Source organism: Acanthochromis polyacanthus, chromosome 8 (genome assembly GCF_021347895.1).
Source record: "Acanthochromis polyacanthus isolate Apoly-LR-REF ecotype Palm Island chromosome 8, KAUST_Apoly_ChrSc, whole genome shotgun sequence".
Taxonomy (NCBI): domain Eukaryota; kingdom Metazoa; phylum Chordata; class Actinopteri; family Pomacentridae; genus Acanthochromis; species Acanthochromis polyacanthus.
The window spans coordinates 3939470-3966801 of record NC_067120.1 but is presented as its reverse complement, the minus strand read 5'-3'; the positions used below and the strand labels follow the sequence as shown (position 1 = coordinate 3966801).

General features: G+C 40.4%; 1 protein-coding gene across 8 annotated transcripts in view; it reads left to right on the top strand.

The window, feature by feature from the left end:
• The first annotated feature begins 8709 nt into the window (after nucleotides 1–8709).
• The window catches only part of LOC110971512 (membrane-associated guanylate kinase, WW and PDZ domain-containing protein 2-like), a 123369-nt gene continuing 104746 nt past the window's right edge, over nucleotides 8710–27332 (top strand). For 3 of the 8 annotated variants that reach the window (XM_051951493.1, XM_051951486.1, XM_051951489.1), the window contains exon 1: nucleotides 8713–9386. In XM_051951493.1, coding sequence (XP_051807453.1) covers nucleotides 9089–9386 — 298 coding nt within the window. In that variant the 5' untranslated portion in view covers nucleotides 8713–9088. Of the gene's footprint in view, nucleotides 9387–27332 lie in introns of all 8 variants that reach the window. The other 5 variants (XM_051951492.1, XM_051951490.1, XM_051951485.1 and 2 more) reach the window with 3 other exon arrangements.

The window sequence follows — 27332 nt, the reverse complement described above, 5'->3', positions numbered from 1 at the left end:
TTTTTTTCTATTTTGAGCCGAAAGTAAAAATCTGTGGCAGGCTTTAGCTAAATGTAAAATGCTTCTACTGAATCTTTCTTTGTGCCAAATTTTGTGTTGATTGGTTGGATCGTTTAGAAATTATATCAAAATAAGTTGTTCAATAAATTAGGGTAGACTACCACCTTAATGTGAGTAAATTGCATTTTGTAATGTTGGTCAGCCACACAACAGACACTTTGTTCTCTTAAATCACTTGTAAGAACTGCGTGATCGACCATTTCATCAGTAAACTTGTTTTTTTGTTATATGGAATCCTGAAGATGTATAATGCAGAGATCAAAGCTCCTACACAACAAATGGAACAATTTTACTATTAAAATATTCATATTTGGTGTCCAGATAGCTCAGCAGGTGGAGCAGGTGACCCATGAACGGGAGCTATAGTCCCTGATGCAGTAACCAGGGTTTATTCCAGCTCACGGCCCTTTGCTGTATGTCTACCTCACATTCTTCTCCCTACTTTCCTGTCTGCATCTTCACTAACCTGTCAAAAATGGCCCAAAACTAACTTTAAAACACACGTCTATATATTCATATTGTCACAAATGTTTAAACTCAGTGTGCACAAAGTTCTCCCAGCACATGAGCCGGTTAGAAAGCTCTTTGGGAATAGTTGAGTTAGTAAACCCTGTGTTTGTTTAGTTTTTAAATCAGTGCATTTGTTTCCAGAGTCAGTAAGGAATATTCCTAAAGATAATTAAAAGTATTGTTTACATAAGATAGAAGCTATTATTGCTATAAAAGCTGTGAAAAATAGTTGCTCTTGTCAGTGTTCTAATTACTGCTGCCATTGTTTCAACAACCCTTAAAACCCACAAACTACACAAATCTTAAAGTTATTATTTAACCATCAGTCTACCTTATTAAACAGTCTCCTCTCTTTAGAGACAGAACTTTGCTATTTGGCTCAAAACTACAGGAAGAAGCTTCACTTGAGATCTCTGGATAAGGTTTTGGTGATGATCAGCAGAAAATGTGTGGCTGCAAGGAATCTACTTATTTGTCCAGTCTACCAAGAAGTCACTGATAAGTCAATTTATTTAAATACATAATCTTATTTTGCATCATAAAACAGCTAAAGAAGAGGGGTGAGATTTAGGAAGGTTTTAGAGCGTTTGTGAGCTCTGTTCAGCAGCAAATAGTTCCCTCTAGTGGACACAACAGCCACATATAATGACCAAGACTGATGGCAGCTCGATGCTTATAAAGGAGACAACTGAGGAAAATCTAATCACCAGTTTTAATATAATTAACATAGATTGTTTCTGACAAAGATGCATTGGCCTTTCATATAAAATCTCCATTGGAGAGGCCCCAAGATTAGCACTAATTAATCTTGAACTGGAATGAGAAAGTGATTTTCCACCAAGCTGTGGTGATTTAAAGCAAGAAATGAGGCCCGGAATCCTTTCCAGCATTCATGCGCTCTGAAAGGAATTAGTTTAGAGATAGTGATAGGATTATCAGAACAACTGTCATATTCCAGCCTTTTTTAATTTTTTATATATTATACAGACATCAAGATGATGGCAGACAGCATCCTACAAATGGGTCACAGCGGTGCCAAAGCTGACTCCTGTCTCACAGACGCAGCGGAGCCATCGTCGCTCAGGCACAATGATTAGGCATTAGCTGAGAGGACACTATTTTTGGGATGCATTGTGTGATTTAAAAGCTAATTGCAGAGTCATTTAGCTAATCCCTAAAGCCCTCCCTGGGAGATCAAACAGTGTGAATGTGAGGCTCCTTCAGATTGAAGGTATGCTTGAGGGAAGAGTGAGAAAGAAGATGATGATGGTGATGATGCTTCTGATCAAACAGCGCATCAGTGCAGCTGCAGCTGACCACGGAGTCAAAGCAGAAGGAATCCAAGCCAGAACATCTGGTCTAAAGAAACTGGATAATAACTGTGAGAGTAATGACCAGCTCATGTTTGATCTGCAGTTTAATTCAGCCGGTTTTTGATGCCTAAAGGAAAAGAGGAGACTGGAATTATAGGAGTTACTGAGTGAGTTTTTATCCAACAGTAATGTGTCCGTGTCGATAGAAGGCAGTAGGAAAGTGGTTTGGACAAAAATTGATGTTTGACAGTTTAAAAAACATATAAAACCAAAACATATAGCATGCTTTATTATGTACATGTTACATTTATTACATTTTAATGATTTGTTAAAGGAATTGGTATATATTTTGGGAACTGCACTTACTGACAGATAAGGGTCAATATATAATTACAGGACTTTTTGTATCATAGTTCACATTTTTGCTGTTTTCAGGCCTAAAATCAACATGGCCGCCTATAACCAAACACCACATGACATTTTAACAGAAAGATTCTTCTAAATATTATATATACAACTGAGTAAAATTGAAATTCAAAGTTATTTATAAAGATATTTTAGTAAACCTGTTGACTACTTTATAATAAATAACTCAGAAAGCCTTGGAGTCTTCCAGTCTTTTCTTCAGGAGGAAATGACATCATGTGAAGCAGGTCATGTGATCTGGAATTAACACACTTCCTGCAGAGGTGTTTCTGTAACGGGGAACTTAGTTGAAAGGGATTTCTTGGACACAGATACAATTTGTTATTTTCCATATTAAATTTGATATATTGTCAAAACAGAAACAGCTTTCGGGATTTTCTCAACGTAATAGAAAGAACCCAATCAGAACGGTGTTTGAATAAACTCATTTTATTATTGTTTAGCTAATTAGAAGGTGGTTGTTACATTTTAGTGATATCCAGTATTTTTTTTCTTATTGATAAATCATCATTTCCATTAAAAATATTGATGGAATTTGTAAAGATACAATCATAATGAATATACAAAAAACGTTTCTTTACTTCTAATAAAAATGTATGCAAAATATATCCCATAAAATTCAAAAGTTCCTCTATTCTATATTGACCCATAAAATACCAGTCCAATGTTTGTATGCTGAACATCTAGCAGGAGCTAGCAGCTAATTAGCTTAGCTTAGCTTAGCATAAAGACTGGAAACAAGATAAATCAGCTCGCTGACTAAACAAAGTCCTTCTATTTCAGCACTTCAAAAGTTCCATTGGACTAAAAACATGTTGAACATTTATAGAATTAGTAATTTTCCACAGAATAAATAACTAATGCACACAGATTATTCAGATTAATTGGTGAGATCGAGCAGCTGACAGGAGCTTTATGAAAACTTCTGGATTTGAAAGCAAAGCTTCTGGCTTCCTTTTTGATTGACTATTTTTCGATTGCATTTTTTTCTGTTTGCAGTTCTTTGCAGTCGCTGCCTTTAACCTTTGGAACAGTTTAACTTTCTATGTCAAAATTAAAAATCATTTATGAAGTCCCATCTTTTTGAATTTGCTTTTGATTCAAGCAGATCTTGACAGCCTGACTTTGACTCCTAATGTGTTTTATCTTTTCTTATTAGTTTCTTATTACTTTTATTCATATTTGTCTTTCCGGTATTGTGTTTAATTTCATTTTCTGTCCTGCTATTTTAACTGTGCAGCACTTTGGCTCATTCTGGTTATCTTAAATGTGCTTTATAAATAAATTACTGACTTTGATTGCATGTAAAAGCAACATACAGATTTAGACATATGGCACACGCACAAAACATTAAAAAAGCTTCTTTTTTGAAATTATCTTCTTATTTTTTCTTCTTTCCCCTTGTTTTCTTTTGAATTCCCCCACCTTATTAAAAAATCACACTACTCTTAATGTTTATAGATATACGGAGAAATTGACAATAACACTCTTCTATTCTATTCTATTCTATTCTATTCTATTCTATTCTATTCTATTCATACAGTTTTATAAAATTAACAAAAGTAAATCCAGAAAAATCCCTTCGAGGGACAGGTGTCGCCAATTAGCCTTTTCTATAAACACTATGACACTTGCATTTAATAGGTCTATTTTTTTAAATTATGAATGCTGCTGCTATCAAATTCAGCACAGATAAACATATTAGCCTTTAGATATAATAGTAGTATCCTATCTAAGCCCCAGGTTTTCTCTGTGAGGCCGCACAATGAGCTGTAAACCTTAAACGTGTGCATATCATTATATTTTACATTAATATTCTATTATTAATACATCCAGCAGTTATGGAGCAGCATTATTATTCATTTTTGTGATCAGCTAAAGAATCTAAGAGCATTTCGCTCTCATTTTGCTTCTAATTTCGGTTTCCACTCACTCCTGAGGGAAATATCAGTCTCTTTAGCTCCTCGGTGCTCCACTATGTCCACCAGCTCGTCTCTAACTGCGTCTATCTGGTGCTGAGCAGGTTGTAAGCCGTAGATTTTTAGAGGCTCTTCATTGGAAGCAGCTGCTTCTTTGGTCAAAAACGATGCAGTGAGAGCAGCTTGAACAACAAACCTGCAGACCAGCCAACTAAACAACGAGCAGCGACTCTATGTGAAGCTCAGTAAAGCAGATGGAAGCTGCAGATTCACATGAAAATCGCCTCTGAGTTGATGAGTGCAGGTTTAAATTCCCTTTTTTTGTGGCCAAGATATCTATGGAGTGGCAGTTCCAGCCGTCAGCTGATAGCACAGCAGATATGTGGAAGCTAATATCATCTGCTGATTTTTTAGTTTCCTCCAGTGGGTCCAGAAGACTGTCTGGATTGGTTGGAAGTCAGTCTGGATTTTGTACAGGTGTACTTTGCCATCACAAGTTTCTCTTCATAATTAAATCTCATACTGAGCTCGGAGAAAAAGCCAACGTGATTTACTCGCCAATTCCCTCAAGCCATCCAGTCTAATTAACTTACTCTGTGTGTGTGTTGCATTTGCGTGTGTGAAGCTGATTTTTAACTGCTGCTCCAGCCCTGCACACCCCTGGGTTTCTCACAGATGCCACTTTAATTTTTAAGTTCAGAATCTCCTCCAAACGCCGTTGCAGCCTCAGTAGACATTAAATGGCGGCTCAGCCTCTTCCTCAGCTCTTTTGCACATCTGTAGATGAAATAAAGATGATAAAGACAGGAGGAGTCTGTGTGTGAAGGTGACCCCCACTCTCCCCCAGTCTTTTGCTGAGCAACGACAACAACTCAGTGTGCATTTCTTCCCTAACAGCAAACGCACAAAGCAGAGAGTCAATGAGGGAGGCGGTGAACTAAATCCATATAAGCTCTATTGAAATATCCCCCTCTGAGTGCACAGACTGCCTCGTGTTATTGTATTTTTGCCTTCTGGTGTTGGCAGTCTGCTTTAGGATGCTCATTACTTTCTGTCTATAATGATGATATAAAATAATATCTTTCTTTTTCCTCCCCCACACACGGTGCAAAATCACAAATATGTTTTACAGTCTAAGGAGGCCACAGAGGATGCTTTAGGTGTACAGATTCACAACAAATTCTGGTTTCTTGTTTGATTTTTCATCTTCAGAGTGACACTCGAGCCAAATGCAGTTAACTGTGATGAGGCTAGGCTACACTGAAGCTGTCCGGACGTGTAGAGCTGCTGCTGTACTTCAGCATCCCGTCAAGAGAAAATCTTAAAGTAGCATTGAGTCGCTGAAAGTGACTCCAAATTTAGACGCCGCAGCTCAAAGCTTCGACAGCTGATGGCTTTTCTTTTTCTTCTTCTGTCGCACTTCTGTTCACAAAGAAACGTCCAAAATTGTGAAATACTCTGATCCAGATATAGAATAGATGAGCACAGTAGAAAAAACTCACTGTATGACTTCACCTGCTTGTGAAAAAAATATGCTGCTTACGTAACAAAACAAAAAAAAACTACAGTGTGCCAGATTTGTGTTCTCTTTGAAGGCACTGTGAGCTAATTTATTTATTTATTCACTCTAAATGAGGTAGTTTTGGAGTGAAAACCTGCAGATTTCCATCCAGGCTACAGGCCTCCGGACGCTGCAGTTCTGACATCCACCAGCAGGGGAACACAGAAATAAAAGTAAGGATTCATTTCCCCTCTGGGTGTATAATCTTCTAATCCAGCCACTTCTCTGGATTATACCACTACTCTTTCTCCACTGTGTTGGTTCGACTTTAAAATGAATCTAGTCTACATCATCATCTGCTTAGAATTAGTGTCAGAAGCTTTTGCTGTAACCCGAACATGCAGCATGACCTAAATGCCAAGACACTGAAGTAAGTAAAGTGACAGTCAAAGTGAATCCTCTGCTCTTCATGGATTATTTACCGCTTGCAGATCCTCAGGGGTGCTGTGTACAGTAGTGTTGTTTTGTTGGGAGCATGCTCACGTTACAAAAGCACAGAGTTGCCCTTAAAACATTCACACACAAACTGGAGAGTGGCAGTAAGAGGGACTGTCATCCTCAGTAGATTTGGAGGAGCAGCTCTCGACTTACGCGTTGAATATTGCATGAAACTTTACTTCACCCATTTCGGAAAGCCACACAGGCCATGAAAAAGTAATGGAAACAAAAGGATTTGTCATTTTTTTCTGCCGGACCTGGATTTTTATGTCATCGCAGCAAATTATGTAACAACATGAAGAGGGTGAATTCACCTGAGAACGCGGTCACAAAATGAGGCCGAGCTCTGTGTTTTTACTACCTACATGTTCATACAATAAACCTGGGAGACGCTGGTGTGTGAGGATGGATTTAGACCTACTGGATGTGACACAGATCCAGGAAAACAGAGTCACAGGAGAGGAGATTTGGAGCTGAAAGGTGCTTCCTCGCCTACTTCCTAGTATTTTTTCATTGCAGTATCCCAGTAAAAAAAGTCAAAGCATAATAAATAGATGAGCAGCTCCCTAAAATGAGACCTTAAATGATCAAATGTAACCAAAATTTGACTTTAATCTGTTCTTTATCTCATGGTCGTGTTGACATTTCACTCAGTTCTGTTTTTCTTAGTTCTTAGTTGTTGCTTGGTTCTAGTTCTGCTTTCTTGCTCTTAGCTTACCTGTTTTTCCTCTCTAGTTCTTAATTTACATAGTTTTTGCCTTTTTATATCTTATTTTGTACATTACATTTCTAAATTTATACTATTTCTTTTATCTCAGAACCTTGTATATTTAATGTCTACTGTTGCACGAAGAGAGAATAACGGAATTTCCATTCTTGGTATGTTGTGTACATATTGAAAAATTGACAGTGAAGCTGATTTTGACTTTGACCTTTAATTCAACCAACAAAATGATCCAAACTGAGTTTTCTATAATTTCTGCAATATTTTATGGTCTAGATTTTTGTGGCAAAGTGGTCTAACCATAGACTGTATATAAAGATGGACGTAGCATCTGGCTCCAAAATTGAAGCCCACCCGGAAGTGTCAAAAACTTGCAATATCACGCCGTCCGCTAGGGTTGGCTCCAAAAAGCTTTTGCTCCATAGACCCCAATTCATTTTTAGAAAAAATGAAATTTGATAGACTGATTTTCTACAGCTCAGGATTTTTTTCCCGTTAGTTTTCATGGTCAAAATGAGAGATCAGGTGGCCGATCTTAAAAAAAATCAATACTGAATTTTAAATAAATCTTTAAAGTTGGTGGAGCCAGGGGGCGTGGCTATACTTGATTGACAGCAACAGAAGCCTCTGCGGTAAAATGTGGGCGGGATAAGAGAGTCCTCAGCCAATCCTGCCCCGAGTTGCTCTCCGGTCCAGTCTGTTTGATGACGCTTTTTACGTCACTGGCTCGAAAAAATCCAAAACGGCGACCAGGAAGTAGCAAAATCCGGGCTTCATTTTCTCGGCGTTGAAACCAACGGGTGACGTCACGGTTGGTTCACGCCTGGGTCTAACCCACAACCCAAACACAACGTTACACTGGAATGTTAGATCATTCTTGAAAGCTCAAAACTTTTAACCCATTTTTCTCAAAAATTACAGAAAGTGGATGCTTCTTACTTACACAACCATGACCTTTACCCTCAATTTACCCATAGCTGCCATGTGCCCATATCCTCGAAAGTCGGATATTTATTTTTCCCAAAAGTTAACATTTGGTAAGAATATGTGGGGGTTTTTCTTCCCAGAAGGGATGCATGTGTTAAGCAAAAATATGTTTGGTAAAATGCCCTAAATAGGCACAAAAATACCTGTAATAAACAGGATGGGTCCTCAAGACAATGATGTTGCCTTCAGGCTCATATCAGGAGATTTTATTTGTCACATTTTCTTGCAGTTTGCACAGTAAGTGACTGATCCACCAAGCTGTATAACAACAATAAAACATGATTTTAAAAAGTCTTTAAGAGATAGAAGTAGTCATGAATAATGAGGCAGAGACTGTGAAGCTAAAGTGCAGTGTAGACTGTGCATGAGTTGTGTGTTATTTTGTTATGCATGAGAGCATGTGAGTGCACACATGTTTTATGTTATAATGCACCTAAGTGTCCATGTGGTGTTAGCAAGCAAACTTGTGATTAATTTACAGAAATTATTACAAGCGAGTAAACCTGCAGCCTTCGGGGACCCTGAAGGCCTCATGGCAGGTATCCATGTTTTAAGGTAAATGAACAGCTCAATGCAATTTACTTAGAAAAAATTAAGGAAGCATATGCATGTTGTTGGTGAGGCTTTGCATAATAATACTTCCATAAACAACTAAAAAAGTGTGTCTAAAATTAATTTTCTTTCCGGAAGCGTGCATATAGGTGAAGTTTCTATATCATGCCGTGTAAACTGTGCTTCGTCCTGCATGTCATCGGCTGTGATCACAGAGAGCCTGAGGAAGCGCCCCTGGCTCTGTAGTAGCAGCGAAGCGCCTCCTGTTATTTCCCCTCCTCTCCATCCCTTTACGCCGAACCAGAACCATTCATCTCTCCCCTCCTTCAGGCTTCACATCCGGGTCATCCGCCAGGATCTGTCTCTTGCGTCTGTGTGTCTGACAGAGTAATAATTATTTCATCCGCTGCCGCCGCCGCGCTGTACTGCAGCTCCCTGCCCGACTGTGCGGCTCTCCGAGCGGACACTGCGCCTAGCGTGCACCGGTGATGATGGAGCCCCGAGCGGCGTGAAGCTGCAGCCGGTCGCACAACGGCGGGGATGAGACGGTAGGAGGCTTTTGTATGGGCTAGCCCGCGGTGATCAACTCGCCCTAACGATGTCGAAGAGCCTCAAGAAGAAAAACCACTGGACCAACAAAGTCCACGAAGCGGTGATAACCCGGGGGAAGGAAGGGGAGCTGGGGTTCGAGCTGAAGGGGGGCGCGGAGAACGGCCAGTTCCCCTACTTCGGCGAGGTGAAGCAGGGGAAGGGACTGATCCAGAGCGGCAAACTGGCCCAGGATGAGCTGCTGCTGGAGGTCAACGACATGCCAGTGGCCGGGCTCACCACCCGGGACGTGCTGGCCGTGATTAAACACTGCAAAGACCCGGTCCGCTTTAAATGTGTCAAGCAAGGTGAGAGGGGCTGGAGGGGAGCGGGGCCAGGAGCACACCGCCGCCGCCGAGCGGCTCTGGAAGGCGGGGAGGAGTGAGTGTGTGTCCGTGTTTGTGTGGCTGTGATTAAGATGTCATTTGTGCAGTCATCTGTCAGTCTGCACCGAAAAGGGGGGGAGCCGGAGGTGGACAAACCTTCGCTACAGGCCCTTTTGTTGGTGAAATGTGATCAGGAGAGGAGATGAAGGCTTCAGAGTTGATCATAACGCAGCCGCCGTTTGTTTATCAGAGTCGCTGGTTCGATGCCACAGCCTGGAGGGGGTGTGTCCGTCCAGGCGTCATGCCACCGCCTGCGGTTTTCTCCTGATTTCTGGTAGAGGACAGGAGTCGTTTCACTAAAAAACGGGCCTTTTTCAGTGGATCAAATGTTGTTGCTGCTGTAGTCTGAGCGACAGAAACACACCGAGTCTGCTGCTGCTGCTCTGTAGCCTCCTAGAACTGCGCACTGATGGAAAATTAAACCCATGCAGCTTAATTACAGTAGAGCCCACATTGATCACCTCTGTAATCACCTCCCTCTTCAAAAAATGCATCCACACAAACATTTTAGTTGCTGGAATGGTGCAGGTCTCTGAGTGTTTTCCTTCCTGTCACCCCTGAATCACTGTGGCCCGTGGAGCTGCAGGCTTGTTGTGAGGTTTCTGAACACAGCAGTGGATTTATGGCAGCAGAGCTGACTGAGTGACCTGCTTCTGTCAGCCAGCGTAACAGCAGACAGGGTCTCCACACAACTAGAACATTGGATGGAAGCAACAGCGAGGAGATGGTTATCATGGCACCCTCTGAGGCTCACTTTAAGTCCCAATAAGTGGCTGAAAAACTGCTGCGTTCTCAGCCGTGAAATGAGCCTTACAGTGGCTCGTTTCTGGGACGTGGGCAAAGCAAGAAATCAAACTGGGTTTTATTTATTTATTTATTCCTGAACATTGCAGACTTTGCTCACAGAGGATTTGCCTTCACATCTTTGCCCTGACTGCTTGTTTTCGGTCTCTGTGTTGCGTCAATGTGATTGATTAGTGAGTGAGAGCTGCTGACAGAGTGAAAGTATGGTCCTGTGATGTGTGAGGGGTTAAATGCTAATGTGGATGTAACAGACGGATCTATTCTCTCCTTCCCTTCCCTCCCTGATCCATTTAAACATGAGTGTATCTGCATTTTGAACTGCCCACCTCGCTGCTCTCCAGATGAACACAGTCTTTGCTCAGAACGTCCTTGGGCACTCTGCTGTTTGTGCACAGCTTGTTGTCCCCTTCACTATGTATTTTTTGTTCTCTCTCTCTCTCCCTCTTTCTATCCCTTGCTGTCATATCACTATTTGACTCTCACCCAGCAGAGAGTGGAGTGTATTTATGGCAGACAGTAGCTGACACACTCTCATCCCGCTGAGGAATCATCTAGAAGCAGTTCAGCCACACGCACACACACAAAAGCTGAGATGGATGTCCTGTCTGAGTGCCACAATCACGTCTGACTGCCCATGCAAACATGTGCACACTTGCACATTTTAACGGGGCTATTTTCAGTCAGGTGGGTCGTAGAAACCCCCCGTCTGACCGTGAGGGAGCTCAGCAGTGACAGCGAGGCCTGATGGACCTCCAGAGCGAGGTCGCAGCCGTGACTCCGCCGTGACCTCCTCTCAACACGCTGCTACATCTGCACTCGTCACAGGTTTTAGGAAACAACAGTGTGTTGTCAGTGTGCACTCATCCAGGGCAGAAGAGTGCTCAGCGCAAAAAAAAGTGAAAAAGAAAGGCAGTACCGTGCAGCTTTTACTGGAGAAAATCTGTTTCTTTGTGCTGCTGCTGCTGCTAAATTCCCAATTCTGGGCAAGTTTATAGACGGAGCCTTGAACACTGGCAGCATCGTTTTCACAAGTCCTGTTCTGGCAGGTTTTTCCTCACAACATGCAGGTGTGAGTTGTTGCGAGGATGTATCAAGTCACCTTCAGATAGCATCCACAGGGCTTTCGAGCTGTATAAGCAGCGATTAAATCAATTAATCAATCAGCACACTGTTTTCTTTCGCATATGAATTATTTAAATGTGATAGCAAAATTGCCAGAAAGCCAAAATGTGCATCTGAAGTGGGCTGTTATTTATTCCCCTGCTGCGTCTGTGTGTAGCTGCTTCAAAGGTCTCCGTTTTCTGTCTTGTAAATGTATGTGCTGTAAATAAATCTCGGCTAATGTCGACATAACGACATAAAAACAGCCAACTTCAACAGAAGATCAAAACATCAGGAATACATCTCAGTTTTAACACTCTGCAACCCTCAGTCAGCGTTTGAGATATTTTCTGCAGCACTTAAAGGACTTTTTCACTGATGACGCTTTGACGTGTCACAGTGAGAAAAACACAGGTGTAAATAAGAAAGTCACTCATGGCTGAATTCCATTTAGCTGCTTCCGTTTCAGGGTCCTGGTGTTGCTCACGCTGATTCTCTGTCACTGTCACAGCAAGCTGGGACGTTTGGATTAAAAAATGTGTGCCGTGAGAAAGGAACTCAAATTAGTGCAATAAATAATGTCTCTCATGCTCTGTTTAACCCAACTGAAGTCCAAGTAGTGTCACATTTTTACTCACTGTGAGCTGATTTTCCACTGCAATCTAAAGTCCTGCACCTCTAGAGAAACAACACAAACATGACTGGAAGTAGAGGTATCTCAGAAATGTGCTTAGTGCAGCATGACAGTTGAGTCAATACATAGAGAGACTTATGAAGCCCATGGGATATATCTTGCATGTGTTTTTATTAAAAATTAAAAAGCTAATATTTGTTGTGTTCATTATGGTCATGTCTTTACAAATTCCAGAATTATTTCTTATGGAAACAATCACTTATTAATAAAAAATGACTGAATATCACTAAAATGTCAACTAAATACCAAAAATGTAATAACAACCACCTTCTAAAAGCCAATATATCAAATATTAGATGGAAAATATCAAATTAGTTTCTTAGAAATCACTTTCCACCAAGTTCCCCATTACAAAAACACTTCTCAAAGAAGTGTGTTAATTCCAGATCACATGACCTGCTCCACATGATGTCATTTCCTCCTGGAGAAAAGACTGGAAAGACTTTAATATTAAATAGTCAACAGGTTTACTACAGTATCTTTAGAAATAACTTTCAATTTCAGTTTTACTCAATTGTATCGATAATATTTAGAAGAATCTTACTTTAAAAATGTCATGTGGTGTTTGGTTATAGGCGGCCATGTTGATTTTAGGCCTGAAAACAGCAAAAATGTCAACTATGTTACAAAAAGTCCCGCTATTATATACTGACTCAGTTATAATGCCATAAATACAAAAAACTTAAAAACGTTACATTTCTTTGATTATTTATTTACAAAAACCAAAAAAGAAGAAAACTTGAGTCAACATATATAAATGTTTTCAAGTGTTCTAGGATGTTACTAACGGGGATCGACCGATATGGGTCTTTTAGGGCCGATACTGATGCCAAATATCGGTAATCAAGAAAGGTCGATAACTAATATTTGGAACCAATGTACATTACAAATAAAGTTTTAACATCATGTGATAGCAGAAAACCAGCCATTTATAGTTAGGCTTCTTCATAAAAAAGGTGACTATAAGTGAATATGTAAAATAGAAACAGGAGTGATTAAATTAGGACGCTCTCTGTTTATGTGGGATCAACTGAAATTTGTCTCCTGTCTGCTTTTCTTGTGTGTTCTCTTACTATTTTACTGTTGTATCACTTTTATTGTCCATTAAGGGGAGGATCTTAAAGCATTATTAATTACTGTTTCATTTTAATCTGTGGCTGCCTTCTAACTTAGCCACTAGCTGTTAGCATAGCCTTAGCCACTGTGAGAGGAGCTAATTTCCTGGTTTGTGTTTCTTGTTCAGTTTTTTGAGTCTTTGCTTGAGAAACATTTCTGAGACCACAGAGTGACGACGGCCAGAGAGAGGTATCTGCATCAGACCTGAATTAGTGCCTTTAATATATCAAAAAATTCAGTTCATGAAAATACAGATACAATTGTTGGAAAATACCAAATATCTTCCACGATAATTGACGAGACAACAATTGATCTATCACTTGTTATAATGCCATAAATCATTGACACTAGAAAAAAGGTGAATTTCTTTGAATATTTGTTTACAAAAAAGAGAAAAAACCTGAAATAAATATGTATAACATTTAGAGAGAGAGAGAGTTTACATGTGCATTTGTAATTAGTTTCTGTACTTGTTTCTTATTTGCTCTGTGTAAACACTGCCTGCTGTTCAGCCTCATTCAACCAATGAATCTTTGAATTTTTGTCGCGTTGCTGTTGGTAGCAGCTGAGTTAATAATGGCTTCTTGGTTGCACTAAGGATTTGCAGATGTTTTTGTTTAGTTCTACTAAATATTGTTGGTGAAAATAGTTTATTTTTCATAGATTAATAAAAAGAGAGATGTGGAGTAAAACATTTCTGATGAAATATGCCACTTTGAAGCTTAGATTTGGTTCATGTTCTAAACTGAATGGCATGTCATGGATGAGTAGTTCAAGGTCTGTTGGAAATTTGATGATTCCTGCTCATTTTGTTGCTCTGTTAAATGGCGTGATTCTGGTGACTTTTCTATAAAGATAACACACCTTCCAAACCCCTCAGTGGGTAAAATGATTGCTGTTAACTTAAATGACAACGACATCCTCAAAATGCATTTGTAATAAAAGAAAAACATTGAAATGTAGATGTTCTTTTAAATGTGGCTCCATCTGTACCTAATCATCTGGTAATTCAACGGCGCTCATCTCAAGAGCAGCGAGCGTGAGTGAAGCTCAAACGGCTGCTCGGCTCAGTGAGGCAGAGTTACAGAAGTGGCGTGAAGATCATAACCGCAGAGAGGTGTTAGAACAGTATGGAGAGGAGAGATGTGTGAATAAGTGTGTGTGTGACGAAGTGAGAAATAGAGGTGGAGTTTTAAAAGAGGAGTATGATGAAGGTGTGAGAAAACTCACTTGGTGAAATGGATAAAATTCCATCTTGTGATTTTTTTTTTTTTCAACCCAGATTGCTTTTGGCAGATTCTTCATTCTTAAAATCAAAATAAATCGATTTCTAAAGGGCTTGTTTCTATAATTACGAACCGTGAAAGCATAATGAAGCAGGAAAGACCAAAGCTCTGTCTTTCCCTCCTAATTAATCACCAACACAGATATTTGTTTACAGGTTATTGGACTAAAATAGCTCCTTAATGTTTGTTGTTATTTCAGTTTTAGTGCTGCTGATCATTTAGTTCCTGTTTATTTTCACTTCTTGGAAAAACTGACAAAAATATTCATAAAATGAAGCCCCTTCTCGACAAACCTCCTTGCTTTTTAGTTCCCTTTAATTGACAGTAATCCTTCGTCATAAATAGCTATGGAGCAAATGCAGCGATATAAATAATAATGTCATCTATTTTTGGAGTTTTATTTTTTTTCCATTCAGATTAAATTTGGGCCATCATCCAAAGCTGAATCCACAACAGATGTTAATGTGATTTACATAACAATAAACAGAATGCTCTCTTCCTGCTACCTGCAGCTACTTAATTCTGGATAAGAAATGCAGACGTAAAGCCACACACATGTCACCGCTGGCTGATATTGCCTGTCTGAAATGCAATTTGCTTCCCTACCAAATATATGTTTTTTGCCTCGCGGAAAAAAATAAAGTGTGGAGGTGGAAGACCCCGGGATGTTTCATCCACTCGAGTTTATGAGAACAATATGTGGCGCTTTCTGAGGGAAAACAACATGAATTGAAAATGTTAGCATGGCCTTTAACATCTAAGTGGAGCACAGCCAGCCTCCGTCACACTGAGCAGCAGCTCTCGCCCACAGTGTGTACGGGCCGGGCCAGGAGGCTGTTTTTTTACTAATGAAACTGGAATTCAACAGACAACCAAAACTACATTGTGTGAAAAATAAAACTTTCTGTTCATCCTACTGACTGTACAAAGTTGATGGCCTGTTGTGTGAAACTGGCTGCTCCTTCAGCCCTTAGTTACAGCTGGGACATGAATATGCAGTTTGAATTGGTAATGACGGCTGAATTGACACTCGGCTCTTAGTAATCCTTGAAAAAAATAGATTTTCAGTTTAATGCAGAAGTAAAAGAAAATCAGACTCACATTTCTCACCAGCAGCCAGGTCAATATAATGTATAATAGTGGGACTTTATGTAACATAGTGGACGTTTTTGCTGTTTTCAGGCCTAAAATCAACATTTCTTTTTTTCTAACCAAACACCACATGGCATTTTTACAGAAAGATTCTTCTAAATATTATATGTACAATTGAGTAAAATTGGAACTTTTCCATTTTTAATGTTTCAGCTGGTATCAGTGGTTGGGTCAGTATAAAATTGAGGGGCTTTTGAAGTCTGTGGGATATATCTTGTGTACATTTTCATTAAAAATAACTAATGGTTTTTATGTTCATGTCTTTACAAATTCCATAATTATTTATTATGGAAACAATCACTTATTAATCATAAAAAAGACTGGATATCACTGAAATGTCAACTAAATAACCATCTGAGTTTAATAACCACCTTCTAATTAGCTAAACAATAATAAAATGAGCTTATTAAAAAAATGTTTTTATTGTGTTCTATTTATTGAGTTGAGATAATCATGACAGATATTTATTTTTTGGCAATATATCAAATTTTATATGGAAAATAACAAATTGTATCTGTTTCTGAGAAATCACTTTCAACTAAGTTCCAGGTTACAAAAACAGGAAGTGTGTTAATTCCAGATCACATGACCTGCTCCACATGATGTCATTTCCTCCTGAAGATAGAAGAATCTTTCTCTAAAAATGCCATGTGGTGTTTGGTTATAGGTGGCCATGTTGATTTTAGGCCTGAGAGCAGCGAAAATGTGGACTATGATACAAAAAATCCCACAATTATGTATGTTTAGCCTAAAGTCTTCAGTGTCATGAAGGTGGCTCTCTTTTAACCTGCTTAGTTTCCATAGTAACTGATGCTGCACAGCTCATGTGCTCTGGAGGTTTTGTTCAAAGTCTGGGATTTAAATCAGCTGTAAGAAGTGCCTCCTGAAGGTATTCTCTATTAGCGATGCAGATTCTCAGCTGAGGGAATATGAATTATCTGTAAACCTGATGAGTTGTACTTCACTGAACAAAGCCGTGCAGTTCCAGAAGTGAAAACTGTGTTTCGTTGCCACAGGAACCTACATGCATTTAACTGCTGATGCAGAAAAACGCATGAGTCTGTTTGTTTTTTGTTTTTTTTTGCTTAGTTGTGATTTGCTGTCAAGACTGTTTTACACTGAGTAGAACACGGCATAGAAACTTGATTAGCCTATTGGTATTTATCAGAGAGAATATCATCATAACATTAATTTTACTTGGATGTGGCTGAAACTGAAGTGATTCCTTGTATCTGTCATTATGGGTCAGAGTCGGATCTAAATGCACTTCTTGATCGTCATGTTTAAATGCATGAGGCCTGACATTTCAGAGCTGTAATGTGCAGCTGTCATGTTATATATAAGCAGCAGGCAGCGAGTGCACTGAGTGGGAAAGTAAACATAGTACTGAACACGACGGACAATTTTCTACCGGCGCTCCTCTCTTGCATCATTTGCAGTAACAGCGCTTTTACTGAACAGACTTTTTAATATTTTTCATAGCTCTCCATTACATGAAATTTGTTCCTCTTGATTAAAACAGGCGGCCCGTCATGGGTATACCTTTATGGAGCCTGGTGAAGAGGATCTGAATTTGCAAAGAGCTGATTGTTCTCTGACTGGGGTTTAGGTTTTGTTAAACCAGCTAAAAGTCAAACTTAGTTCATAATGCGTCCCTCTGTTAGCCTAGCCGCGCTAGACAACCCACGGCAACGAATTTAATTCTCTGCCAGGGTGGGTCAAGTTACCCTCCATAAGGCTCGAGGCTGGATTCTCCTAAAACTGGCCGGACCAATCACCATGAAGTGTAGAGTCAGAAGGCGGGCGTAACGAAGTGACGACAGAGGCGTGACGATTCTGACAGAAACAACCGGCGCACAATAAACAGTTATCTTTCGACTTGGCTTTGGCCACAGCCCTTAAAGATTTGAAGCTAAAATTCAACTTGAAAGATAAACAAAGGACGGCACTGAAGTGTTTCATTGAGAAGAAAGACGTATTTGGACTTATGCCGACGGGATATGGCAAATCCTTAATATATCAGTTGGCTCCGCTGGTTGGGAAGCTAATGGGACTTAGCCACAATCCGCCGGCACTCTAGGAACTCTGTCAGCCTATTTGTTGCTCTGATTGGTTGTATACCTACCCAATTGCTGCAGAGTGATTTGAAAGACAACCTTTAAGCCCACCTCTCTCCCTGTCGAGTGGCCCTAGACCCTTGTGCCTTCAGAACATGGGTCTAGCGCAGCTAGGCTATCCCTCTGTGCTACACCAAAACAAATCAAATGCATGGCAGAGCTGCTATCAACAACAAATATTGTGGCTTTTCTACTGACATAATCTCTAACTCTAATGTATCTGGCTTTTAAGTCTCCTTTCCTTTGGCTTTAGGTTGCCACTGCATGAAACTTTAGCTAACATTTTCTGTTTAATTTAAGATGATAATCTGCTCATTAGACTTTTCTCTTGCATGTTTGTTTTTGTAAAGACTAAATAAAGACACAGTGCTCCAAACTCTTGAGATACCAGCACTGGATGTACACCGCTTCGGTGCGTGGAGAGATCCAAAGCTTGGCAGACCGTCCCTGCATAGTTATGGTTGCTAAGCTCAGACTGGATAATCACTGTTTGGAGGCGTCGTTTAGCGAGCGGTCGCCTAGCACAACTCTCAGAGCTTCTGTCCATGTAGGGCCATTAAAACCTTCCTCTGTCGCACAAAACAAAACCACAGTCAGGTTGCAGCATGAGGCAGAATAATTAAATTAGCCGCTGATGTCTCTGAAATCTTGACTTTCAGGACTTGTTTGAAGTTGTCAAGTTTTCTGAGTCGCCTGTCCAAGTCCTGCCAGTCCTCCTAATGCGGGTACAGTATGGAGGGACAGATGGAGCAGAGGGAGAGAAGCCGACCTTCTTCTGCTCTCTTGTCGCTTTGTTGATGAGAGGCTTGAAGAATCAGTGCATAACATCCTGTCTGCTCTGTTGGTATTAATAACTCACCAAGAGATGGGTTCTGTCAGAGGCGGAGGATGATTTTATTGAGGCTAGAAGCTGCTGGAGCTCGGCTCAGAGGATCAAACTCGAGCTCAGCCAGCCAATGACCAAATATCTAACTGGTCCAGTTAAGTGAATTAGGTCAATGTAATTCTCCTCACCGTGGACACGCTGCATGGGACAATCTGGGGCTGCAGCCTGTGTTCGTGAAATGGAGATAGAAGTGGCATTTTTGTGTGTAAGACGTGACTGAAAGGAGGTTTTGTCAAACATCACTGTCCTCTAGTCATAATAGGATCAGAGTTTCTAACGGCCATGAAGACGTATTTACAAATCGCCGGCTATTTTTCCAAATGCATGCAGTTATTTTAGTAGTGGAGACACATGATGAAGCCCTGTGATCAGGCGCTGACTGAACTGCAAATGGTGACCTCAACAATGGAGTTGTCATTTCAGCAAGTCAAAAGCAATGAGTTTTTCCAGAATCGGTGGGAGCTCAGAGCTTTCAGTGATGGATCACCGTGACTGCATAGTGGCAGTGGATGAGGTGGTACTTTGAAAAAGAGGCCGTGTTTCATACTGGCTGAGATAAACACCATATTTTTATGATTATTCATGATGTGTGTGTGTGAGTGGTGAGAGAGAGAGAAAGTGTTTGTGTGTAATATGCTGAGAAAGGAACAGAAAATAGATGCGTGTAAAGTGTGAAATGTATGCATGCACTATATAGATTATGGGAACAATAGGAAATTGCCTTTGTGTGCAACATTTCTGCACTGAATCATCTTTTTCGGTAAAAAACATGGACATAAGTCTGCTAAAAATATGTTACAGCCCCTCAGAGCGCAAAAACATGTCTGTTCTCGCTGGCATTAGTGCTCGGTCACAGCCACCTTTGTTTTGTTTATATCACCTTTTGCTTTGTAAATCCAACCCATTTTTTTGGCGAGTTCTTCTTTGCCAACAATTTTTTGGCACATGATGGAGAATATTCATATTTTTTTCTTTTTGACTCTGTCCGCTCCTGTCAAGCCATCAGTGCTGTGCAGAAATGTGCGTCATGCTCTGTCATTTTACATGAAACACTGGAAACATGTTTTTAAAAGGCATAGAAACTATTTTATATGTATTTGTATTTATGCGTCTAACCACTTGTTTGGTGGAGCATCTTTATCTTGTGGTAGCTACCAGAAAAATATCCTCCTGAGAACTGAGGGAAAAAAGTATTTTTGTGATTTCCAGTGTTTTTGGAGCTAAAACAACAACTCACAATTTAAAATTTTATAAAAATGTTTTTATTGTAGAGACTACAGAACAATGTTACCATAAAAAACAAAACAGCAACACTTTGAAATGGAAATAGGCCAACAAGAAAACAAGAATTTCAACCCATTTTGTAATGAAACTTTAAGAAACTAAATTAAATAAAAATATTGTAACATAGAAATAAACAACTATTTATTCATCATGTTAATTACTTTACATTCAGTGTGTTTATTACCCCACAAAGAAATGTGTTTTGGGGCAGAAATTTGAATGAAAACAAAGAACTAGAGAAGCTAGTTAGCTATTAGCTAACCCCATTAAATCGTTCTCCTGTCCATAACAGCTGACATTCATAAAGGGGAGATTGTTTTTCCTGACAAAAAGTTAAACTGAACTCTGACTCCAACTTATAATTCCTGACATATTCATAAACATGAAAATATATGACTGCCATCGGTAAAACAACGACATCGTAACAATTTTTAACTTAACTTTTCTCTTTTCCTGGCAGGCACATTTTGCTGTTGTCTCCATTTTGTCTCAGCATGAAAACAAAGTTCCCCTCATCCCACCCAATCACTTGAGATATCATTGGAAAGACAAATATGTCTTCTACTGAGCATGTCACAATTTAGTAGGGTAGCTCAAATGAGTCAAAAGCTATAGATCAAACACAAATGTCCTGTACAGAGGACAGAAATGATGGACCAGGTCTCAGGAGAATCTATGTAATGAAGTTTTGGGTCCGTAAGTGTGAATATGAGTTTGTCTCTATGTGTAACCTGGTCATACACTGGTGACCTGTCCAAGGTGTCCCCAGCCTCCCTGTGACCCTAATGAGGATTAAGCGGTGTATAGGTAATGGATGGATGGATTATGTTTTGGTGCTTCTGCTTTGTCAATAAAACAAACTGACTGTGCTGCTGTACGAAAGCATGTAGGTTCTTTACTTTAAGTTAAAGTAGCAAAACTATGACACATACATTCCAAATAAAAGTCCATCCATTCTTTGTACACTGCTTTATCCTCACTAGAGTCGTGGGGGGTGCTGGAGTCTATCCCAGCTGACTCGGGTGAAGGCAGGGGACACCCTGGACAGGTCACCAGTCTGTCACAGGGCATATATAGACAGACAATCACACATTCACACCTACAGGCAATTTAGAGTAACCAATTAACCTCAGCATATTTTTGGACTGTGGGAGGAAGCCGGAGTACCCGGAGAAAACCCACGCATGCACAGGGAGAACATGCAAACTCCATGCAGAAAGATCCCAGGCCCAGGGCGGGATTTGAACCGCGGATCTTCTAGCTGCAACCACTATTCCACTGTGCAGCCCCAAATAAAAGTCTGGAATTTAAAAATGTTACCTTGGTAAGAGTATCTGAAATTAGGGATCAACAGATTATTGGCTTGGCCGATTACTGGATAAGATATTTAACAGTTTTGTTTTTTATTATGTTTAAAAATCGATTCAAGATGAAAACCAATACTGTTAAAAAAAAAAAAAGAAGCACTGCTTTGGCTCTGATTCAGCCGCCTCTCTATCCGAGCAATATCCTGCCTACAGCATGCTGTGAATAATGTCCTGTCAACAGTGAAGGATAAATGTTGAAAAGTTCTCTTTCAAATAAACATAGATAAAATATTAATAAACACCGGCACCTCAACAGAGCTTTGTGTTGAAATTTCAACACCAAGATTTTCACTTTTACTGCAAATATACATTTCTAAATATCTCTCATATTCATCCTGAATAAAACATATCAGTTAATCTCAATAAAAAATCTACTTGAAGCATCAAAAATGCTAAACCAGACACATCTCACTGATTGTATAGTAGGCCTGGGCAATAAATGACGTTACGATTATTTTGTCAGATATTGCGATATGATTCAGGAGTGGGTATAGTAATTTCTCTTTTCCAATTTCTTTTCCACTGGGGAAAAAAGTAGAAAAATGTTTTTGCTGAGGTCTGTTTCAAACAAGCTTTTCCCCTTTTGTCTGTATGATATGATTTGTGAGTCGGGGTGTTTCTGTAGCGCCACAGCTTCATTTTTTTAAATGGTATTTTGTGGCACATTTTTATTAAAAAAAACTGCCGCTCCTATTTGGATATTACACCAGGCCACATTTGATTGTATATACGGTTCTGTTTAGTATTGCTCAGCATGTTTACATATTGTTAAATGTTTAAACTGTATGATTTCATGAGATTTTAAAGGCCATCATTTGTTTAAATTGTGTAAACAAGTGAAGTAAAGAAAACACAGCTCTCGAATAAAGCTGCAAAAAGTACACAAGTGGTTAGATGTATAGAAAGTGGGATTAAATGGAAGCAGTCAAGTATTTGAATAAATGTCCTTTGCTACGTTCTTCTACTGACACATAGTTACTCCACTCCTCATGCTGAAGCTCCCATGTGAGCTCCAGTCAGCTGGCCGTTTCCTCCTCCTGGCCTCCGCCTCTGTTGGAGGGTTCAGCGAGGACGTTGCAGCGCCTCCCAGCTCCAGAGGTGCAGACAGTCAGCACATCTGGCTCATCAAACCTGCTGCATTCCCGTGTATGCAGAGCTATTCAGTCCTTATTTGCACAGCCTCGTACGCCTGCTTGTGTTCCATCCGTGTTCTCTGTAGAAGACACGAGGTCTGCTTTCAGAATGATACCTACGGTATTTAGACAACTTTCAGAGTGTGACGGGGAGCTGGTCTTTGCTGAAACAACAGCATCCCTCCCACTTACACTGAATCATATCTTATTCAGTCAGGCATGGTGACACAGAAGGCAGCGGATGGTTTTCATTCATTGACATGGTGTAGATTAGCCGGCAGCGCTAATCTGATAGCTTCGCTGTGGGCTTCAGATCTGAATGAGGAGGATTATAAAAGCTGGCGTCAGGAGCTGCTCCAGCTGCAGCACTGAAACTGGTGGATGCTTCCCAACAATAGTGTGTGATTCTGTGACTTTCTAAAGAGGCTCACCATCATTCCTGAGCTGAATATCTTGAACTGGAGCCAACTCCTATACACTGTGTTACATGCAGCCAATGTACAAAACATGATGTGAATATTGAGCTAAAGCTTCTTTTACAATCACACCACAGCTGTTGTAAAGTCCTCTAATTGGTCTGCATCGGTTTATATACATGCCAACCTTTTGTTTTATAATTTTTGAGGAAAGTCAATAAGAGAGCACAGAAATTCACTTCATCAATGTGCCTCATATAATAATTCAGTGGTAACGCATCGGTTGGTGCAAGCCTGGGATTTAATAGCTTCTCTCTTTAAATATGAATTTAAATTCCACCGCTGAGTTAATCATGTTCATTGCAGCAGCAGCAGGCAGCTTCCTGTCTTACTGGAGGAAATCTCAGCTGATGTGTTAAAGTGCTTCATTAACATTCAGGGTAATTTCATCACTGTAGTTGATGCTTCCTACCAGTAGAGGGCAGTAGCTGTCTAATCAGCTGCTGCTTTCACTGGACCAGTTTCCTATCATAGAGTGCACACAGATCATGGTCCCATCAGCCCTCCCACAGTTTATGGTCCTTCAGTTCACTTTAGAAGCAAAGTTGTTTGATTGACTCTCCATTCACTTACAGCAATATCGTAAAGCTTTAAAACATTTTTTATTGTCATTTTCTATGAAACTGACATACAACTCTATGAAAGCTGTTGTCATCAGCAGACTGTCACTGCAACCAGAGCATGTCTCCAGAGTTCAGCCTTGTTGTGCTAAAGCAGCTCCTCTGTTTGAGATGGAAGTTATTTCCTGTAATGATCAACACGTCGATATCCTCGAATTTCCAAACAATAACATCCATAATGGAAATTCCCTGCAGGTGGGTGCAGATGAACATGTGAAGGATCTTTTTATTGGTGACTGAGAAAAGCATATGACTAGTATTTGGAGTTGATATACACTCACTGGCCACTTCATTAGGTACACCTTGTACACCCCCTTTTTTGCCTTCAGAACTGCCTTAAATCTTTGTGTCATACTTTCAACAAGGTAGTGAAAACCTTCCTCAGAGGTTTTGGTTCATATTGACATGATAGCATCACACAGTTTCTGCAGGTTTGTCAGCTGCACATCCATAATGCAAATCTCCTGTTCCACCACATCACAAAGTTTCTCTATTGGATTGAGCTCTGGTGACTGTGGAGGCTGTTGGAGTGCAGTGAACTCATTGTCATGTTCTAGAAATCAGTCTGAGATGATGTGAGCTTTGTGACATGGAGCATTATCCTGCTGGAAGTAGCGTCAGAAGATGGTCCACTGTGGTCATAAAGGGATGGGCATGACTAGCAGCAATACTCAGGTAGGCTGTGGTGTTTAAATGATGATCAGTTCGTATGAAGGGGCCCAAAGTGTGCCAAGAAAATATCCCCCGCACCATTAATAATAATAAATTACATTTATATAGCGCTTTTCTGGGCACTCAAAGCGCTTCACAATGGATCCATCATTCATTCACTCACACATTCTCACTCTGGTGGTGGTAAGCTGCATTTGTAGCCATGCTGCCCTGGGGCAGACTGACGGAGGCGTGGCCAGTCCACACCTACGGCCCCTCCGACCACCACCAACATTCATACACCAGTGTGAGAGCAGCACTGGAGGCAAGGCGGGTAAAGTGTCTTGCCCAAGGCCACAACAGCACATGACAAGGTCAGAGTGGGAATCAAACCACTGACCCTTTGATCATTGGACGACCCGCTCCTCCACCCATCACCACCACCACCACCACCAGCCTGAACCGTTGATACAAGGCAGGATGGATCCATGCTTTCATGATGTTTACGCCAAATTCTGACCCTACTATCTGAATGTCGTAGCTGAAATCGAGACTCATCATTTTTCCAGTCTTTATGTCCAGTTTTGGTGAGCCTGTGTGAATTCTAGCCTCAGGCTCCTGTTCTTAGCTGACAGGAGTGGCACCCGGTGTGGCCTTCTGCTGCTGTAGAACATTTTCTTCAAAGTTATTATGCATTCAGAGATGCTATTCTGCATTCCTTGGTTGTAACAAGAGGTTATTATCCCCCGCCTCCACGAAGTGGAAAAGGGGGATATAGGTTTGGCCTCCGTCTGTCTGTCCGTCCGTCTGTGCTTCCATGCGTCCGTCCGAGATGAAGGGGACAGCTTTTCTCGGAAACTATTACAGCTAGGATTACGAAATTTAGTGTGTAGCTTCACACCATGGACACCTTGATCAAGTTCGAAAATGAGACCTGTGCGATAATATTTAACAGAGTTATGGCCCTTGATCACTATTTTTGATATAGACATCACATGTGGCGGGGGATATTGATGACCATGTCGTCTTGTTTGAGTTACTTTTGCCTTTATATCATCTTCAACCAGTCTGGCCATTTTCCTCTGACCTCTCAGATCAATGAGACATTTTCATCCACACAACTGCAGCTCACTGAATATTTTCTCTTTTTCGGATCATTCTCTGTAAACCTTAGAGATGGCTGTGTGTGAAAATCCCAGTAGATCACCAGTTTCTGAAATACTCAGACCAGCCTGTCTGACACCAACAACCATGCTGTGTTCAGGTCACTGAAATCTTCTTTCTTCTCCATTCTGATGCTCAGTTTAAACTTCATCAAGTTGTCGTGACCACGCCTACCTGCCTAAATGCTCTGAATTATCTCCATGTGATTGGCTGATTAGCTATTTGTGTTGACAAACAGTTGAACAGGTGTACCTAATAAAGTGGTGAGTGTACATTTAATGTTGTATATTAACAGCATGTGGCAGCAGGGAAAATGTCATTTATAACTAGGCTTCTTCATTAATAAGGATTACTGTAACTGAATACGTACAACTGAAACAGGATTGATTAAATCAGAGCGTCAGGTATTGATTGATTGAGACTGATCAGTTTGTCTCCTGCAGATTTCTCTGTTCTATCACTTTTATTGCCAACTAAGGCAATTCTCTTAAAGCATTGTTAGATATTGTTTTTCAGACTCTCTTTCAGGGTAGTCTGCCTCCTATCTTAGCCACTATGATGATAACTAGTTTTCTGAGTGACAACAGTTTGTTCTAATTTCTTGTTTAGTTTTTCCAGTCTCTACTTTTCCGAGACCACAGAGTGACAAAAGACAGGGAAAAGTGGTTACATGTATGTCAGACATGAAGTAGTGCATTTAATTTATTGATAATCACCAGTTACCATCCCTATCCCTAATAGACGCTCAGGTTTTCCAAGTTACTGTGCATGATGGTTTTTCCTTCACAAAGTTCACTTACTTGGTTGGAAATTCTTTTTCTATTACATAATCTACAGACCAGTGTCATTGTCAGTGCAATGCAGGCTTCATGTTTCTGCATCACGATGGTGCAGGTTTCTGTTGTTGTACCAAGTTTAGTGTTGCACTTGTTTGCACTGTTGCCTCACAGTAAAAAAATTCTGCGTTTGCTGGTCAGCTGGGCTTTTCTGTGTGGAGTTTGTATGTTCTTCCTGTGCCTGGATGGGTTTTCTGTTAGTGCTTTGGCTTTTCTCCCCCAGTCCACAGACATGCACTGGTGATTCTAAATTGGCTGAAGGTGTGAGATCCCAGTGTCCACACTCACAGACCCACAGACTTTGCCTCGATCCAAATCTCCATCCCAAGGCCTGAGCACTAAACCCTCACAGACCTAACTGACGTCACAGCCGTAGTGCTTGGGTGTGAGAGTTCCTGAGGGCTTGAAATGGTATAAAATGGAAAAAAAACAAGACATCGTGATGCATGTTGCTTGGAAATAGCAAAAACAAGTGGAGATGAACTTGCGTTGCATTTGCAGTTTAATTAGTTGCTAACTTTGTGCCATTATAGTGTTTACACATGTAAGCAAGCGACTGCAAATCATAAACATCGGTATTATATATGCAGACTGAAGATAGAAACAACTCTACAAACTTGGAATAAATATCTACAACATGAGATGCTGCCACTGATTGATACAGTTCTAAGCAGATTTCTTCCCTACACCATTCATGCTTAGTTTTCCTGCATTCTTTAGGGGGAAGACAACCATGTTTATGCATCACCAAATTTTTTTTAAACTATGGGCACGTCTCTAAGGAAAATAAAAAGGGTGCGTAATACTGTTGATACGTCTGAATTAGAGCTCTAATGGCTGTGGAACCCCCTGACGCTTCATGCACTTAACAGCCCCCGAGTGTGGAGAATGGAATAGGGGACTTTAAGGCCACTTCCTGCTAAGTCTGTGTGAGGTAAGTACTATTCCACCATCAACTTGTCAAGTACAATGGGACTCTTTGGCAGGCGTTTTGTGCCTTTTATGCACACTGTTCATAGGCTGCACTTCTGCAGATTTTGCCTGAGGGAATTACCCACAGTTCATAGCACTGTGATGTTAATCAAAGGGTTACCAGGGAAGTCTGGAAGCATTAAAAAAATGTACATGCACAAAGGAGCAAACCATCCCCAGAAAAAATGAGGACGTTTGCATGTCAGTAT